The following is an 18,516-nucleotide window of genomic DNA, read 5'->3' on the forward strand; positions in this document are numbered from 1 at the left end:
TATATATATATATATATATATATATATATACTCTTGGCTTTGTTGGGAAAAGGAACCCTCAATTGGAAAGTTCTACACTTGGTTTTTAAAGATTCCTCAACTTGGATTAAGGAAAGAATGCTTCAGGTTGCTTGGGGTAGTTCCACCAATTTGTCCAAAAGAAGGTCATCTAGGATTGTTTGTTTTGGGAAAGGAAACCCTCTTGTGCTGTGTTCACCACTCTGATTTGGGGTTTTCTTGGATTTTAAGCAACGGCAACTGAAGACACTCAAGTAACAAGTATATAAAGTAAAGGTATTATATGGTACCAAGTGGGGCAATATCAAATTCTGAGGACTATGTATCCTACAAATAGAGTATTAATAGAAAATAGTTCATCATAGGTTGTTTGGATGGAGCTGTGAGAGAAACCCTCTTTCATGTGGTTCTATATGGAAACTATATGGGTTCCCCTGGTGGAACAACCCAAAGACTTCTAGAGGTAACATTTTTAAAGACAGTAACTGGAGGTATATGGTCAGGAGTTTGTTTGAGTCATTATCAAGGCATTTTTTAATCTGTTAAAGGTGGCAGATGGTACAATGGGATCAACAAAGAGGGACCTTTCAGAAAATATTCTGATATTCTTAGATTAAAGGGTTCCTTACATTTTCTTTGAATGGTTATGAGTTGTTACTTGCTAAAAAGGAAACCCTCTGTTGTAAGGCCATAGAGAATCATTATAGATTTCCTTATTGGGAAAAACCAAATAACATTCTAGTATCAGTGTTGTAACATTGTAAGCTTTGGCAGTTGGAACAAGCATCTTAGAGGGGGATTTTTTTTTCAGAAGAAATATGGATCATGTCTACAGACCCCAAATGGTGTTTCTTTTCTGTAAATACAAACCAATAAACAAAAGAATAGGATGCCTCATCCACAGATGGGACAAATCAAAGAATGCTTTGGGTTTCTCCAGAGTAAGCAGTGGTATAATAGTGCCACCAGAATGGAAACTTATAGCAATTAGGTTCTTCATGGTATCCATAAAGTTCCTAAAAAGCAGGATAAGTGATAGCAACTGGAAGCAAGAAAGTATCATTGACTTCGATGGGAACAAGGATTTCTAGATCAGAACTTGGTCAAAACATTGTTTTGTGTCATCCAGATGGCAAGAAAATCATATTCAATCCAGCTAAAATGTATAGACTTCAAATGTTCTATCAACTTTCTCAGTACATGTCAGTTTGACAGACCCTTCAGAGATCCAATATGCTAATCCAACAAACTCATGTTTCAGCTGAAATTTGGTCAAGCTGAGTAAAGCACATAAATCACAGCTGCCATTGCAAAAATATTGGCTATACTGAGCCATTACATCGCAATGTATATAGCAAGTAGGTCATGTTCCTGGTCATTAAAGCATACCAAAGTGAAAGCCCACCAAGCAGCATTTCACCATTAAATGCTTCAGCAGTTACATTGGCTAAACATTTAAAGCCAGGGTAAGCTTACATTTTTAAAGAACACAACAGATAATGTTTGGAAAAACAGGCCTTCAAAACTTACTGCTTCCACAAGAGAACACCATGTGGCATGAGTAAACACACGAGTTCTGATTGTACACACTGAGACTCCATTAAGAATGTGGGGAAAAAATATATTAAGTCCTCTTTGATCTCCAACCAAATGGCATCGAACTGTGGCTTTGCCCCATGAAGAAAAGGAACCAGACATAACCCGGATGTACCTTGAGCTCACAGGTTCAGAGGTTGTTATTTGATGTTCTTTGGTACTTCTAAGCCTGTGATTAAGGTCACCTGCGAAACACAAAAGTTTCATAGTTGACATTATGAGGACCAGTGAAACAAACATGAACTACATACAAAATGACTCCTAGGACTGTCCTATTATGAGTGTCCTATGTCATTATGTCGTTGCATGAGTGGCTTTAGGTTGCTGGGGTAGTTCCACCAATTTGTCCAAACTTCTACTACCAAATTAGGACCTTCTAGAAAGGCTATAAAGGAAGAATGGGGTCACATATAAACTATGACATATATACTCTTGGATTTGATGGGAAAAGTAAACCTTTCTTGAGAAAGTTCTACACTCAACTGGGATTACAGTATGAATGCTTCAGGTTACTTGGGGTAGATTCACAAATGTGTCCAAACTTCTACAACCAAATTTAAAACTTTTAGCAAGACTATCTATCATTTAGGATGTATACTCTTGGGTTTGTTTGGGAAAGAAATCCCTCTTGTGCAACAATCACCACTCTGCTTTAGGTTTTTCTTAGATTGTAAACAATGTCAACTAAAAACACTAGTATTATTATTCTTTATAAATAGAGTAAAGTTATTATATGGTCCCAAGTGGGAAAATATCGAGAACCTGAGGACCATGTGTCCTGCAAATAAAGTCTTAATAGAAAACAGTTCCTCTTGGCTTGTTTAGCCCCCCTCCTAAACCCCCAACCCTCCCATTAATCTGTAGGAAGTGCGAGGTTACTAGCAAGAATGCACACCTGTACGTTGCGGTTGAGGCTAACCGCAGGCATAAACACCCCCTCCATGTTCTCAAAGGCCACAGGCCCATGTTGTTCTTTGTTAATGAAAAATGTGAGGGTGTGTTTCATCAGGTCCAGCAGAACACCAACAGTAGACCCTTTGGTTATACCGCCTTCGGCCCTGTAGAGATGGAGTAAAAAAATGTGACAAACCATTTAGCTTTTAAAGGTAAACCCAGCCGTTAGTGTTGCACAAGCCAGTGCACTCTTAGTCCCGGTCCCAAGGAAAGATAAATGTGGAGGGTTGCATTAGAAAGGGCATCCAATGTAACATATGTGCCAAAACAAATATGCGGAGGAGGTCATTTTATCCAAACTTTACATCGGTCTCTAAGGAACTACAACAGCGCAGCTACCTTAGAGTTCCTTAGGATTCTTAGTCTTCATAGAGTTTCTACCTGTTTGTTTCAGGGGTCTGCATTTAACCAAAACCAAAGACTCCTTATGGTTGCTTGATGAAAGCACCCGAGATTGAAGCGCCCAAGATATCTACAAACCAACTGCCAATGTCCTTTAAGGACGTGGGAAGTTGTGGCTCAGCAGATAAGATGTTGCACTTCTGATCAGAAGGCCTTATTTTTAAATCCCACCACCACCAAGCTGGCTCCTGCTGGCTTAGTTTTCTCAGTTATGAGATAACCTACTGGATAAAGACATTTGCTAAATTGCTGTAAATGTACATTTTAAAATAGATGCACTGGGGTCTCGACGCTTGACCTACCTGTTGGTATGCGAGTTGTTATGCATGAACCACGAGCGGTTGTTGTCGACATACATGGCCCAGGCTTTATCGTCTTTCCCCAGCATTGCGTCCTTCGCCGCGTTAATGCGTGCCACGCCGAACGCAGGGTCGGGGTGGTTGTCGTAGCGATCGATGCCGATCTCCCAGTAATGGACCCCTTTGGAGAAAGCAGCTGTTCCGAGCACCACGCGGTCATCGTAGCTATTGCAGCTCACTGTCTGGTTCTCATTGGACAAGACTATGTCTCTGTGCGCTGAGGTAGGGTCGAAGGTGAACCAGGCAACTGTCAAAGAAACATTGATAGAGAGATAAGCTTTGGTAGTTCAGTGGTTGTGGGAAGAAATCTCTTCTGCATGCTGTTAACAGTGAAAATAGGAGTATATAGGTCTCGCAGCGGGGTTCGGTTTTAGGGCTCCTTCTTGTTTATGATCAGAAAGTCTGAGGAACACTGCCAAAGTGAAAGAAAAGAAAGTGACACGAACCATTCGACGTCTTTAAGACCACTGTCTTGCTGTAAGCCCCGACTCCGATGGAGTTGTAGGCTTTGACCCGAGCATTGTAGGAGCTGTTAAAGTGAAGACCATCCACCGTACACACCGTTTCCTTCCCCATGTACACCTCCTGAGACAGAGAGAATTAGGAGAATGAGGGAACATTTGGTATTCATTTTATAATATGCAGCACGTTTGCTATGAATTATGCATGCATTAATGAGAGGAAATTCCCAAAATAGGTGGCAGGGGAGCATGCAAGCATGTTCATTAGAACATTAGACCACTTGGCTGGTTCTTAGATTGGTCCAATCAACACATTTGGCAAGTGATTTGATGAAGGTTATTGTCCACACACCCGATATTGTCCACCATTTCCATCGTCCAGCTCCAGGATGTAACCCTGCACAGGTAGCGGCTGAGCTGTAGTTAACATCCAGGCCAGGGTGGCGCTGTTATTCCGTAGACAGCACTTCTCCAGCTCAAGAAAAGGAGCAGGAGGGACTCCGGGGTTCTCGGCTAAAACAAATACACCATGGTATGGTATTTGTGTTTAAAGAAAAGGCAAAAAAGAGATATGCAGTATGGTTTAAAGTTAAAAAAAAAAGGTGTGGGTGGGTGGGGGTGTTAACGAGGTACCATGCATGAGGGCAGGCTTTGGTTCATAGTGGGGGGATGTGGTGGAAAGTGGTCTTTCTGTGCTGATCATTGAAATGTATGTCAAGTTTTGTCAACAAAATGAGCAAAGTTTTGGACACCACATTTCAAATCTAGTCCACATTTGCAAACTCCAATGTTCTGGAAAGATGTTAAACTAGATTTTATGGAGGTTTGTGACAAGGGACATTAGTAAACTCAGGTACTGATGTAGATGGGGTGAGGAGGCTTGGGTGCTGTTCCAATTCATCATTAGGGTTTAAGGGCATGCTACAAAGATCTTCCAACTCAAGAAATTGGCAGCTTGGTTGTGGCTGGGATTTGAACCCGTGACCTTCGGATCCAAAGTCCAATACCCTAAACCTTTAAGCTACCAGCTTCCCTTACTGAACACAAAAGGACGGAGTGTCTCGAGTTAGCCCTCGCTAATGATCGCTTTAAAGTCAGGATCTAAAGCGGAGGACGTTTTATGTATCAGGTTAGCAAGCATGCTAATCAGTCATTCGGCGACTAGCGAGCTGTGTGTGGATACAGCAAGGAAGAGGAGGGAAAGGAAAAGGGTGATTTCGAAGGTAGGGGGGAACACACACACAAAATGTTCTGGAATACCTCCGGCACTTTGCGTCTCTTTTGGGACGCCTGTGAGTTTGTGTCTCGGTAACGCAGACTCCTGAGTGTGAGAATCTGAAAAGGAAGATGAGATGGAACAAAGCGGATGCTATGCACATGGACATCCCTAAGAGTTTGCAGATTTGATGAATGATGACGTGAAGTGATAGTTGGTGTGTGTGTACGTGTGTATACGTGTGTGTGTGTGTGTGTGTGTGTGGGTGTGTGTTATACCCCGGGCTTGGAGAAAGTCCAGTTGTAGAATGACCTGCATCAGAGGATCAGTGTTGATGCTCAGGTTGAACTCGGGGCAAACCTTTGGCTCCAAAGCGCCTTTAACCCACTGATCCTGAGAGAGCTGGACACGCTTAATCAACGCGTCCGAGATCTGATAGAGTGGTATAGAGAGAGAGAGGGATGGAAAGAAAAAGAGAAAGAAAGGGATTGAATTCATCATGGCCAACATGACCCTCAAAAGGGCATTGTGATTTACATGGGATAGATAGATAGATAGAGAGTTGTGGTTAAATCAACAAACTGGTGGAAGAATGGGTGGATAAATAGATGGATGGATGGAATTGTAGTTGAATAATCGACTGGTGGATGGATGGATGGATGGATGGATGGATGGATGGATGGATATATTTGGGTTTGTGGTTGAATAAACAGATTGATGGATGGATGGATGAATAGATTTCTTTCCCTCCTTCCTTCCTTCCTTCCTTCCTTTCTTCCTTCCTTCCTTTCTTCATCCCAAGTTTTTCCTCTACTTCCTTCCATTTTTCAAATCTTTCTTTCTTTCTTTCTTTCTTTCTTTCTTTCTTTCTTTCTTTCTTTCTGTACCTTCTTTGCTCCCTTTATTTAAAATTCCCCCCCCCCCTCCTTCTTATCCTTCCATACTTGTTCCTTATTCTCTCTTTCCTTCTTTCACTTTGTGTGTGTGTGTGTGTGTGTGTGTGTGTACCAGTAGGAAGCCGCTCGGGTCGTTCTCCTTGATGAGCTCCAGGCAGAACTCCATCATGCCGGTGGTCTGTCTCAGCTTCATAGTGCAGTGTGTGATCTGGTCTCTCACCGTCTACACGCACGCACACACACACACACACACACACACACACACACACACACACACAATGAGATGTTTATAAAGATAAATTGGGGATGTGGCAGATGCAAATGAGATGCAAATTAGGGATTAATGGGAGTTTGTTTCCATGGAGCTCGAGCTGATTCATCATTTCGACTCAGTGTCTCACACACACACACACACACACACACACACACACACACACACACACTCTCTTTCTCTCTCTCTTTCTCTCTCTCTCTCTCTCTCTCTCTCTCTCTCAGGATCTCCATTCCTCCATTCATCCATCTGTCTTTCTGTCTCTCCATCTCTCAATCCTGCATGCCTTCATTTCTCTATCCTCAATCCCTCTATCTCTCTATCCCTTCATCGCTTTATCCCCCATCTCTTCATCCCTCCATTTTTCCCTCCAACTGTTTATCCCTATCCCTATCCATTCCTCCATCCCTCTATCGCTCTATTCCTCCATCTCCCATTTCTTTATCCCCATTCCTCCATCTCTTGATCCACTATGTCTCCATTCCTTTATCTCCCCATCATTCCATCTTTCTATCCCTCCTTCCCTTCATCTCTGGATCCCATGCCTACATTTCTCCTTCCCTCCATCCTTCTATCTCTCCATTCCTTTGTCTCCCCATCTTTCCATCCCTCCATCTCTTGATCCCTCATGCCTCCATTTCTCCATGTCTACATTCCTCCATCTCTCCATCTGTTTTCTTCCCATTCCACCATGCCTCCATTCTGCATTTTTCTATCCATCCATCCATCTCGTTATCCCCCATGCCTATATTCCTCTCCATTCTCTCTGTCCCTCCATCTTTCCATCCCTCCATCTCTGCTTCCTTCTATCTCTTGATCCCCCATGCCTTCATTACTCCATCCCTCCATTCTTCTAGCTCTCTAACCTCTGTCAATTTATCCCCATTCATGCAGTGTTTTGACAAGGGATTACAAATCGTTCTGACAGAGCGTCCCGAGGGAGTGCGATCAAGTGTGTGTGTGTGTTTGCCCACCTTCAGCTTGCTCTCTTTCTCCTTCGTGACCTTGGTAAGCAGCTTGGCTTTCTGCCGAGTGAGAGCTTCAATCAGGGCGTCACACTGGGCCACCAGACATGCTTCGAACTCCACGCCGTTCTCCTGTTTCACACACACACACACACACACACACACACACACACACACACACACACACACACACACACACAGATTTGTTGTTTGTATGGTATCTTTAAATAAACACTTGGCCATAAGATAAGCTATGTCTTCTTTCCATCTCTCCATCATTTCATCCCTCCATCTCTTGATCCCCCATGTCTCCATTTCTCCATCTCTTTATCCCCCATCACTACTTCTGCCTCAATTCCTCTATCCCTCTATCTCTCCATCCCTTCATTTCTTTTCTCCCTTCCTTACTCCTCATCCCCCTCCACACACACCTCCATCTCTTTATCATCTATACCTCTGTCCTTCTTCTTTCAATCCCTTAAAATCTCCTTCTGTCCATCTCTCAATCCCCCATGTCTCCATTTCTCAATCTCTTCATCCCTTCATCTCTTCTCTTCTCTCTTTACTTCCGATTTTCCACACATTGTCTTGACCTTCTTGTTGGAGCGAAGGGAAAATCTCATGCTCTCGCATCTGAAGACCGAGACCTCCACTTTCGGCTGGGAAAAGGCTTGCGTCCCAATACTTTTGGCCTCCGCCCTAAAGCTAGTTCCTGTGAGTTAGCGGCTAGTAAACGACGTGACCGAATCCTTTCAGGAAACGAGCTTCTTCTTATCGTCTTCGAAGGCTGACGTGTCCCTCGTTCGCTCACGACGGAGAGAAAGAAAAAAAAAACGCCATGTAGGAGGTTTGATATAATTCATAAAGCCTGAATATAGATCCTGGCTCGGGGGTTTGAAGCTTCAGGCGACACACACACACACACACACACACACACACACACACACACACGTCCAGGTCTGACGCAGAGCTTTAGTGAGTCACTGGGTGAATCAGAGGATGGACAGAATACAGGATGTATTGTTTTGCTGTGAGAGGAAAAGTCAGTGTTAGCACGCTAACGCTCAACTTTACCTCAGGAGCTAAACTCCTAGCTCAGTTTGCTAGCATAACAATAATCGTGTTTCCGGCCTCCATTCCTTTCTTACTCCATCTTTCCATCTTTCTTTGCCTCTTTCATCATTCCTTCATTTCCGAATCCCTCCATGCCTCTCTATCCCTTCATCCATTCGTCTCTTTGTCCACACACATCCATTCCTTCGTCTCCTGCCTCTCCATCCTCTCTCTCTTTATCCCCATTCCTCCATCTCTTTATTGACCCAGGCCTCCATTTTCCATCCCTCCATTCTTCTATCGCGCCATAATCCCTGTCTCTTTATATCCATTCCTTTGTTTCCCCATCTCTCTATCTCTCTATCTTTGTCTCTCCATCTCTCCATCCCTTCATTTCTTCATCTCCCTATCTCTTTCTCACTACATCTTTCCATCCCCCATCTCTCCTTTTCCCCATTTCTCTATCCCTCCATGCCCCTATCTCTCTATCCATTCAATTCTTTATCCCCATTCCTCCATCTCTTTATTGACAGAGGCCTCCATTTTCCATCCCTCCATTCTTCTATCGCACCATAATCCCTCTGTCTCTTTATCTCCACTCCTCCATTCCTGAATCTCTTCATCCCCTATGTCTCCATTCCTTTGTTTCCCTATCTCTCTTTCTTTCTGTCTCTCCAGCTCTCCATCCCTTCATTTCTTCATCTCTCTATCTCTTTCTCACTACATCTTTCCATTCCCCATTTATCTATCCTCCATACCCCTATTTCTCTATCCATCCATTTCTTTATCCCCATGCCTCCATCCCTCCATCTCTTCATCCCTTATCGCTCAATGCCTATATCTCTCTATCCATATATTCCTTGATCTCTTTATCCCACACGCCTCAATTCCTTCATCTCCCCATCTCTCCCTCTTTCCATCTCTTTATCTCTGCTTCTCCCCATCTCTTTATCCCATCCCTCCATTCTTTTTTCTCTCCAACCCTAATCCCTCTGTCCCTTCACCCCCATTCCTCCATTCCTGAATCTTTTTATCCCACATTCCCCTATTAATTCATTACCCCATCTCTCTATCCCTCCAACTTGCCACCTCTCCATCTCTCAATCCCACATGCCTTTTTTTTCCATTCCTCCATCACTTTCATCCCCCATTCCTTCGTCTCCTCCATCCTTCCATCCCTCTATTACTCCTTTATTTCTACAGGCCAATCAGATGCTGAAGGACTGGCAGCCGTTCAGACGAGGAGATTTAGCTTTGACTTAAAAGTATTGGGACACCAGCCTTTTCCAGTCGTATGTGGTTCTGGTTCTACAAACTAGAAGGCGCACAATCATTATCAGGCGTCTCCTGAGGCATGAAAGTTTTATTTCAAGGTAATATTTGCTTCTTTTTTTTTTTTTTTTAAATACAGACAATCAAATCAGTACCTGGATCTGTTGGAGCAGGTTCTTCAGCTGCACCAGGAACTCCTTGGCCTCTTTGGCTTTATCGGACACGCCATTCAAGGCCTGAGACAACTGGCACTGTGGGAACACACACACACACAACACACACACACACACACACACACACACACACACACACACACACACACACACACACGCAATTAATTATCGCTACATCAAAAATCATTCAGATCTCATTATGAACTGACGGTAAACAAACTCCTGACCAAGAGCCGGGCTTGAAAATAATGGCACCCATACAGAAGCCTCTGAGCGCCAGTCGATAAAAAAACAACGAATTCTTTGCCCAACCCCCAACAAAACCCCTCCCCCCACCGGTCGTCCCATTCTAGCCAACAGCATCAATCCCAGAAGCCCTCACTCCGCATCTTATCCACCAGCATGCGCTCGGATATTCTCCTCTATTTAGACTCAGATGTCAAATCGATTTGACGATTCGATGGAACGTTAAACAAAATGTACAGTCCGTACAGTCCGTACCTCGGGTTTTAAGTCGGTCAATTTCAATAATTAGCATAAATTACATTCAATACAATAAAATAAATGGAAAATTTAAATTACATTGTTTACATTTGTTAGACCCCATTTTGGGTAATCCAGATGTGTATATAAGTGTGTGTGTGTGTGTGTGTGTGTGTGTGTGTGTGTGTGTGTGTGTGTGTGTGTGTTACATGAGATTTAATTAAATTTTAATATGTAATTTTTTTTTATACTTAACAAACGTCTTCATTCCTTTCAATCGTTGGTGACCGACGATCACCAGTTCGGATTTTAATTTAGTAATGGGCGTGTTCTTTCAATACCGCCAACCAATCACACGGTCTTAAACCGCCAGTGTTTTCTTTGGGCGGACCTTTCACAAAACCTTTCACAAAACATTGGATGCTGGAGCAGTAAATTTTGCCTGTTCCAAACCTGTTCCAGCATGTGCACAAAGCCAGGTCCATAAAGATATGCTTTCCATGGGTTGGAGGATCTTCTGCTATAAAATTGGAACCTCCTACACCTACACCTCCGGTACCTGACTTCACTTGAGGATGAATGAGCCGAAATCTCCACAGAATCTTCACAAAATCTCCACAACATCTAGTGGAAGATCTTCCCAGAAAAATTGGAGATTATTATACTAGCAAATGGGGACTTAATGTGGAATTAGATCTTCAAAAAGCACCACTTCAGGACTCATGATCTCCTCACTGATGATAAATAATAATTTACTTACACACATACTATTTTCCTCCCACCTGCTCTTCTTCCTTTGGGCCACCCAGAGATCAACAGGACCTTAAACCAGTCCATACACACAAACACACACTCCTCATTCCATTAGCATGCCATCTGCCTCGACAAGCTGTCCACTCGGCTAACAGGACTGTGACGGATCAGATACGCTTGCTCATGTCTCATCGGCGTCACAATGTGTGTGTGTGTGTGTGAGACACCAGAATGCTACCAGGGTCGGTGGTAAGAGCTGAGTGGACACTCCATGGAGCTACCATGGAGCGACATTGAGAATTTTTGTTGAATATATGATGAATATCGCGATTTTGAGAAATGGGTCACGGCACCAGAATTTCATGAATCGCAAACAGCACCAGAGCAGAAATCTCTTTTTCTATCTCTTCCTCTCGCTCTTAAAACCAAGTCAAACCCCATAAATGGTGTTACGTTCATGCCGTGTCTGATTTGTAGCAAAAGTATTTGGACACCAGAATGCTAGCAGGGTCAGTTGTAAGAGCTGGGTGGTCACTCTGCCCCCTGCAGTCAACCCCTGACTTCTCATTTTGTCAAGATTAGATTGATCAATTCGAAGAGAATATTCATAAAATATTGAGAATACACACATAGACTGTGATTGGCTGGAAGGAAGATCAGGTAATAATACTTTTGAGAAATGGGTCACGGCACCAGAAAATGTTTATGAATGGAAAACAGCACCAGAGCAAAACTCTTGTTCGCTTTTTCTTTCTCTCGCTCTTAACACCAAGTCAAAACCCATAAATGGCGTTCCTATCACTCCAGGTCTGATTTGTAGCAAAAGTATTTGGACACCGTACTTGTCCAGCCGAATGTGGTTCTCCCCCAAACTCTTCCCGGAGGTGCACAATTGTTGCTGTTGCATGAAATTTTCCTTTCGCATGAACTAGGAGACCAGACCTTGATCCAAGTGCACAAAGCTAGCATCATGAAGATTGGCTTTTCATGGGTTGGAAAAGGTCTGCTCTACAGCTTTAACCATATTAGGATGAAATTAAATAGCAATCCAAGACTCCTCATCTCATCTCCATCTGTAGCTAACTTGGCTGAATGAGCACAAATCTAGATAATGTCTTCACATAATCTGGTAGAACCTCTTCCGAGAAGAAAGTGGAGTTTATAAGAATAGCAAATAGAGACTAGAGGTTGAACGGGCACGCGGGTGTCCACAAACGCTGTACGTTGCCATATAACCATATGTAAGACGCCATTGTGTTTAAGGGCAGCAGGGAAAGCAGTGTGAGACCAGGAGGATCGTATGGAAAACCATCTGGTCTGCTTGACACTCAAACATATCATTCCCTCTGTATGTGGACATAATCTGGAATAATCGGTGGAAAAAAAGGGAACCATGATTTTTTTATGTGGAAATAATAGGAAGATAAAAATAACCCAGGCTCTAATCCGGGTCGGATCAGTAACCGGAGAGTGTGTGTGTGTGTATGTGTGTGAGGCACTGAGTGCTTCGCAATGAATTGTACTGGCCTCTTTTCTCCTAATAAAAAAACATGTGGTTATTATCACATTACGTACGATGAGAGAGAAGAGAGGGATAAGAGAGAGAAGAGAGGGATAAGAGAGAAGAGTGGGATATATGGAAAAAAAGAAAGACACGCAGAGGACACGTCAGGGGGACGCATGACATTTAGAGCGGATCAGTTCAGGCTCGGATGAAGATCTGAATCTGGGGGTGTGTACGAATGTTACGAGTGTGTGAGAAGAAGCACAGATATGTGCTGATGTAGGAGTGACCTTGATTAAAGCCCTCGGGGGGGCGGCTCGTGTTCTTCACACACTGATACACAGAACACACACAGCGGAGCGCTTTCTATCTATCTATCTATCTGTCTGTCTGTCTGTCTGTCTGTCTGTCTGTCTGTCTGTCCACCATTTTTTTATTGTTCCATCTTTCTTTCTTTCTTTCTTTCTTTCTTTCTTTCTTTCTTTCTTTCTTTCTTTCTCAATTTTTGTTGTTGTTACATTTATTGTTTTTCTTTCTTTCTTTCTTTCTTTCTTTCTTTTTTTCTTTCTTTCCTATCTATCTATTTATTTCTTTGTTTCTTTCTTTCTTTCTTTCATTCTATTTGTCTGTCAGTCTTTCATTTTAGTTATAATATTTTTAGTTTTTCTACTTCCTTCCTTCATTCCTTTCTTCCTTCCTTCCTTCCTTCCTTCCTTCCTTCTTTCTTACTTCATATTAAAGCTCCAGAACTCCGAGCAATAATTGCGGTCCATCATTTATAAGCCCTTAAAATCTCTGCATCATCAAATATTCACGAGCTTCTTCTTATCAGTAATAAATACAGCATGCAGGAGAAACTAGAGCTTTTCAGCTGTTCATTTCCTCTCTGTTCCCTTCAGCGTGAAAAACAAACGCTGTTATTCAAAAGCTCTCGGCAAATAAAACGCCAACGGTGCGAGAGTCTGGAGTCAGAGCCGGAACTGTCTCTGGACACCTGAGCATAAGATTTAAGATAAGATTTTGTGGAGATTTTCAGGATAATTTTTTTTTAGGATATTCCGTGATTTTAAGGACTTTTTGAAGAGATTTTGGTGAGATTTCGTGAAGATTTTGTGAAGATTTTCAGGATATTTTGAGGATATTTTCAGCATATTTTGACGAGATTGGAGAATATTTTTGGAGATTTTGTGTGTGTGGGGGGTGTGGTTGGTAGAGATGTGGAGATTTTGAAGATATTTTGTGGAGATTGTGTTGGAAATCTGGAGATTTTGTAAACATTTTTAGGAGTTTTTCTGGCTGTTTTGAGGAGATTTTAAGGAATATTGTGTATGGGGGTGGGGGGGGGGATTTGGAGGAGGACCTGTGGAGATTTTAAAGATATTTTGTGGAGATTTTGTTGAGATGTGGTACTATTTTAATTTTTTTGATATTTTGAATGGATTTGTGTTCATTGAGATACAAGGGCCACTTGAACTAGGAGACCCAAACACAGTCCATGACGATGCCCATGTGCACCAAGCCAGCTCAAAGAAGATCTGCTTTCCACGCATTGGAAGCTGTAGTTCTGAAGTTCTGAAGTTCTCCTGCTATAAATCTCCTAAACACATTTGAAATGAATTTCTAACGTCACACCAGGCCTCCTCACCACATCTCCATCACGAGTGTTTAGTGGAACGTTTTCTGATGCTCACTGCAGTGTCCACACCGCATCATATCGCATCTCTGGTGTGTCCTCAAGCGTAAAAAAGGAGGCAGAATGTCTTTTGACGTGTCTCTGGTGCGTGTTCGCTCCATCTGAGACGTTCTCGCAAGTTCCTTCACCCACTCGTTCCTTTCCAACTCGCCTTCCAGCCATAAAATCACCAAGGAAACAGAGCAGGTTTCTACTGACGCTGCTAAAATGTACGTGATAACAGGAAATGCACGTTCCATGGATTTTTTTCATGACAGATAAAAACACTTCTGGTGTGTGTTTCTCAAAGTTCGTTTAGAACTCTGAGGTAAATAAACCATTGAGCTAGCTGTAAACGATAATATTTCGGTCTGTGGTGTAGCTAGCGCGCTGTTCTGTCTGTCTAGCGTCTCATATCACTATCTGTGTAGCGTAATGGTTGTTGAAATGCTGGCTAGTCGGAAAATATCATGCTAGCTAGGATTACTGTACAGTTCATTCAATGACAAAACACTTCATAGGTGTGTTCTTGTACAATTATATCTCTGTTAAAAAAAAAAGAAAAGAAAAGAATGACCTAGCTATACATACTACCAGATGCTAGCCAGCTAGCTGTAACTGATAATGCAGTTCGTGTAGCTATACTATGCTAACACCTAATCCTAGATAGTTGGAAAAATCATGCTAGCTAGGATGACTGAACAGTTCATTGGACAAAGATGATTGATCCTAATCGCTGGTTTCTATGCTAACACATAATTCTGGCTAGTCAGGTAAAATCAGGCTAGCTAGAATGACTAAACAGTTCATTAGATGAAGATGGTTGAGTCTGTTTAAACACATAATCATAAATAGTTGGAAAAATCATGCTAGCTAGGATGACTGAATAGTTCATTTAATAAAGATGGCTGATCCTGCTCGCTGGTTTCTATGCTAACACATAATCCTGGCTAGCCTGTTAAAATTGTGCTAGCTAGGATGACCGCACAGTTCATTCAACAAAGATGGCTGATGTTACTATGCTAACACGCGTCTATGCTAATAAGGAGCCTCGTCTCGGCCGTCTGTGCTGTCGAAACGAACTGGAACAGGTTTTTTTGTACACCGTGCTCTTGAATGCGTTAGAGTGTGACGATCGGACGAACAGCGGGAGATCCGGATGTAGGCTGAATCACACACACACACACACACACACACACACACACACACACAAGCTCTCACTCATCTTCCTCCACAAAACACTGACCTACTCCCACACAAATGCAGAACGTGCGTCAGCTGAGTAACGCACATTCTCAAAACGCTTGTGGGAGGCGTGTGTGTGTGTGTGTGTGTGTGTGTGTGTGCATATTAGTGATAAAAAATAACGTACAGGAAAAGAATGCAAACGTGCGTCAAGTGAACAATTCTGAACCACACACACACACACACACACACACACACACACACCATTACATTAATGAAATCTAGGCTCAATTCATGTTGTTATGACGACATCAAAACACAACTAGATCACAATCAAGCGGAAAGTATCAGACCTACACTGTTTGGCCAAATGTTTTTGGACACCTGAGCGTAAGATTGGTGTTTGTTTTTTGTTTGTTTTTTTATCTTCCTGTTTCACATTGAGTCTCCATTTCCTGTTCTAAAGTGTACCACTCTTCTGGGAATATTTTCCACTCGATTTTGCAGAGTTTTGTGGAGATTATGTGGAGATTTTGTGATGATTTTGTGGAGATTATGTGGAGATTTTGTGGAGATTTTGTGGAGAGATTGTGGAGATTTTGTGCTCATTCAGCCACAAGAGTGTTTAGTAAAGTCAGGTACTGATGGAAGTGAGGTGACGAGGTCTTGGGTGGCGTTCCAATTCATCCCAGTGGTGTTCAATAGGGATGAGCTCAATAGCAGGAGATCTTCCATATATTCCAACACATGGCAAGCAGATCCTCATGGAGCTGGCTGAAGGGAAAAACGCTTGCTCTCACATCCAAAAAAATTCTAAAAAAAAATTCCCTTCACTAGAAGACGTAAGACGTGCTTTCTCCTCTAACCCTGATGAACACCTTTGGGATGGATTTGAATACCACCCCAGACCTACACCAGTACCTGACACTACTTACTAGCACCTTTGTCACACAAATCTCTTCAAAATCTCCACACGCAGGTGTCCAAAATCCTGAAAGTTTAAAAAAAAAAAAAACGTGTACAAGTGCGTGGACCTTCTGGATGTATGGGTTGTGATGGGATGTTCTGACCTTGTGCTGCTTCCACATGGCCGCGATGGGCTTAACGTCATGTTTGCCGTGCCTGGCTTCGTCCATGCACAGGTAGCACACGGGGGTTTTGCAGGTGACGCAGTAGCCGGTGGTGGTGTGCGCGTCGTGCTCGGGGCACACGGTGGTGGTGGTGGTCGCGGTGGAGGCGCCGGTTGATTGCGCGGATGCAGCGGCGGCGGCGGGCGCGACGAGCCGGTGCTTGGCGAGAGGGCCGCGCGCCGGGTGGCACCGCTGCTGGCACGGCGCGCAGTACGTGACGTCGCACTGCTCGCACACGACCGCGGCGTCGGCGGCCGGGCTGCGGTCGCACAGCTGGCACTTGGCGGGCGCGGCACCACGGCACCGCGCCACCACGGCCTCGAGCAGGCGGTTGCGAGGGAAGCCGCGCACGCCGCGCTCGCCCAGCGTGGCGCCGCGGTGGCACTGCGGGCAAGTGACGGAGCGGTGGCGCGGCGCCGCGGCCGGAATCGGCGGAAAGACGCGCACGCCGCTCGGCGACTTGGCGCACGGCGTGTACGAGCCGTAACCACTGTCCGTCTCGCTCAGCTTGTCCGTCTCCGTGTAGTCGTAGTCCGAACCCGCAGAAACGCGGCTCCCCGGTACATGAGGATGAAGAGCATGATGATGACCGGGGTGAGCTTCACCCTCCGGCGTCTGCACCGTGATGTTCCGTGCACACGCCAGACACACGTTGTGCGAACACGGCAGGATGATCGGCTCCTTGAAAAACGACCCGCATACTGGACACTTCAGTTCATCGTCCATGGCGTCCATAAAAAACCTCACACACTCACACACACACACACACACACACACACACACACTCACACACACTCTCTATCTCAATCTATTATACATGCATACTCTCACACTCGCACTCGACCAGGATGAACAGCACCACCAGCACTGGACAGCTCCCTGAGCTTCTCTCTCTCTTTCTACGCATGCGCACACCCCCTTTCTTCCTCCAGACTCCGCACTGTAAACACCTTATATAAAAATCCACATCATTAATCCATTAATCCGAATCATTAATCCCCCAAAAAATCGATTATCTCATCACATCCGAATAAGGGTGATTGATATATATATATATATATATATATATATATATATATATATATATATATATATATATATATATATATTATATATATATATATATATATATATATATGGGAATAAAAATATTGAGATAATATAATATAAATAATGAAATGTCTCGTATATACCATGAAGATCAGGATCTGGATCAGTGAAAGTGTTTTTCCATTTGCATAGAATTAGTTCTAGAGGTTTTTTTTTGTTTTTTTTAAATCCAGATCCTTCTTGGATTTAGGTGGATTATGTCTCGGTCTATGAACAGAGCAGAGCAGGATTAGAGGACGGAATTAACCAGTGGGAAATAAATAGAAGCGACGGATTTGCTGGGGTTTTAACCTGGGATAAGGTGTGAGTAAATGTGTTTAATTATATTATATTATTTATAATATGATTATAATTGATTTTTAATTGATTTTTTACTTTTTTTTTAAATTTATCTTCATAATAAATAAAACTTTAAATATTAAAAATCATATATATCACGGTTGCTGTATTGGATTTCTGTTGCTCTTATAACGAGAACATGAACTCATTCGGACGCTCATAGCAGGTACGTCCGAAAGTATTGGGACACCCTGTGCCCGAAACTTGAAGATACGCTGAAGGTCGTACTGAAAAACCTAAAAGGGAAAATTGAAAAGTATGTGTGTGTGTTATATGTAGAATTCTATTTATTATATATGTCTTTACAGTTTTTATATTTTTTGTCCTGAAAACGGAAACACTGAATTGTGTTGAAAGATTTTACTGTGCTGAAAGATTTTACTGTGCTAAAACAGAAAAGTGGGGAAAAAAAAAAAACCCTTATGATACAAAGTGGACACCTGAGCAGAAGACGTGACGTTCCAATTCATTCAAATACGGTTGGAGCTCTATAGCAGGAGATCTTCCACATCTTCCAACCCATGGTCACCATATCTTTGTGGCTTCATAATGGAGCAGGTTTGGGTCTCCCAAAATGTACAGTTTGGAGAAGAACCACACATTGGGGCTTTAAAAATGTTTATAAGACACACAAAGTGGCTAAGAGTTTTGGGACATGTGACTTTACGTACGAAACGTGGATTCGGCTGGATTGCTATCGCATG

General features: G+C 43.0%; 1 protein-coding gene across 2 annotated transcripts; it reads right to left on the reverse strand.

Moving 5' to 3' along the window:
• Positions 1-1,618: 1,618 nt before the first annotated feature.
• On the reverse strand, positions 1,619-17,313 carry LOC124401371 (tripartite motif-containing protein 67). Of its 2 annotated transcripts, XM_046873648.1 has the most exons (11): positions 16,304-17,312; positions 9,619-9,714; positions 7,148-7,270; positions 6,015-6,125; positions 5,285-5,438; positions 5,051-5,125; positions 4,143-4,303; positions 3,776-3,914; positions 3,273-3,576; positions 2,510-2,672; positions 1,619-1,799 (listed from the first exon to the last, which is right to left on the reverse strand). In XM_046873648.1, the coding sequence occupies exons 1-11, from the start codon at positions 17,096-17,098 to the stop codon at positions 1,755-1,757; spliced, it is 2,166 nt and encodes a 721-aa protein (XP_046729604.1). In that variant the 5' UTR covers positions 17,099-17,312; the 3' UTR covers positions 1,619-1,754. The 2 variants fall into 2 exon arrangements, with proteins under 2 accessions (XP_046729604.1, XP_046729605.1); XM_046873649.1 differs by lacking the exon at positions 5,051-5,125 and having other exon boundaries at positions 16,304-17,313.
• Between the last annotated feature and the right edge of the window lie 1,203 nt (positions 17,314-18,516).

Source organism: Silurus meridionalis, chromosome 18, assembly GCF_014805685.1.
Source record: "Silurus meridionalis isolate SWU-2019-XX chromosome 18, ASM1480568v1, whole genome shotgun sequence".
NCBI classification, from domain to species: Eukaryota; Metazoa; Chordata; class Actinopteri; order Siluriformes; family Siluridae; genus Silurus; species Silurus meridionalis.

What these genes read in the sequence shown, in the direction of transcription:
- LOC124401371 (XM_046873648.1), bottom strand. Translation starts at nt 17,098, where the DNA reads ATGGACGCCATGGACGATGAACTGAAGTGTCCAGTATGCGGGTCGTTT. An exon ending in ACCTGCTCCAACAGATCCAG is followed by an intron (nt 7,271 to 9,618) that starts GTACTGATTTGA and finishes TGTGTGAAACAG; the next exon opens with GAGAACGGCGTGGAGTTCGA. An exon ending in GGTCTTAAAGACGTCGAATG is followed by an intron (nt 3,577 to 3,775) that starts GTTCGTGTCACT and finishes TTTCTTTGACAG; the next exon opens with TTGCCTGGTTCACCTTCGAC.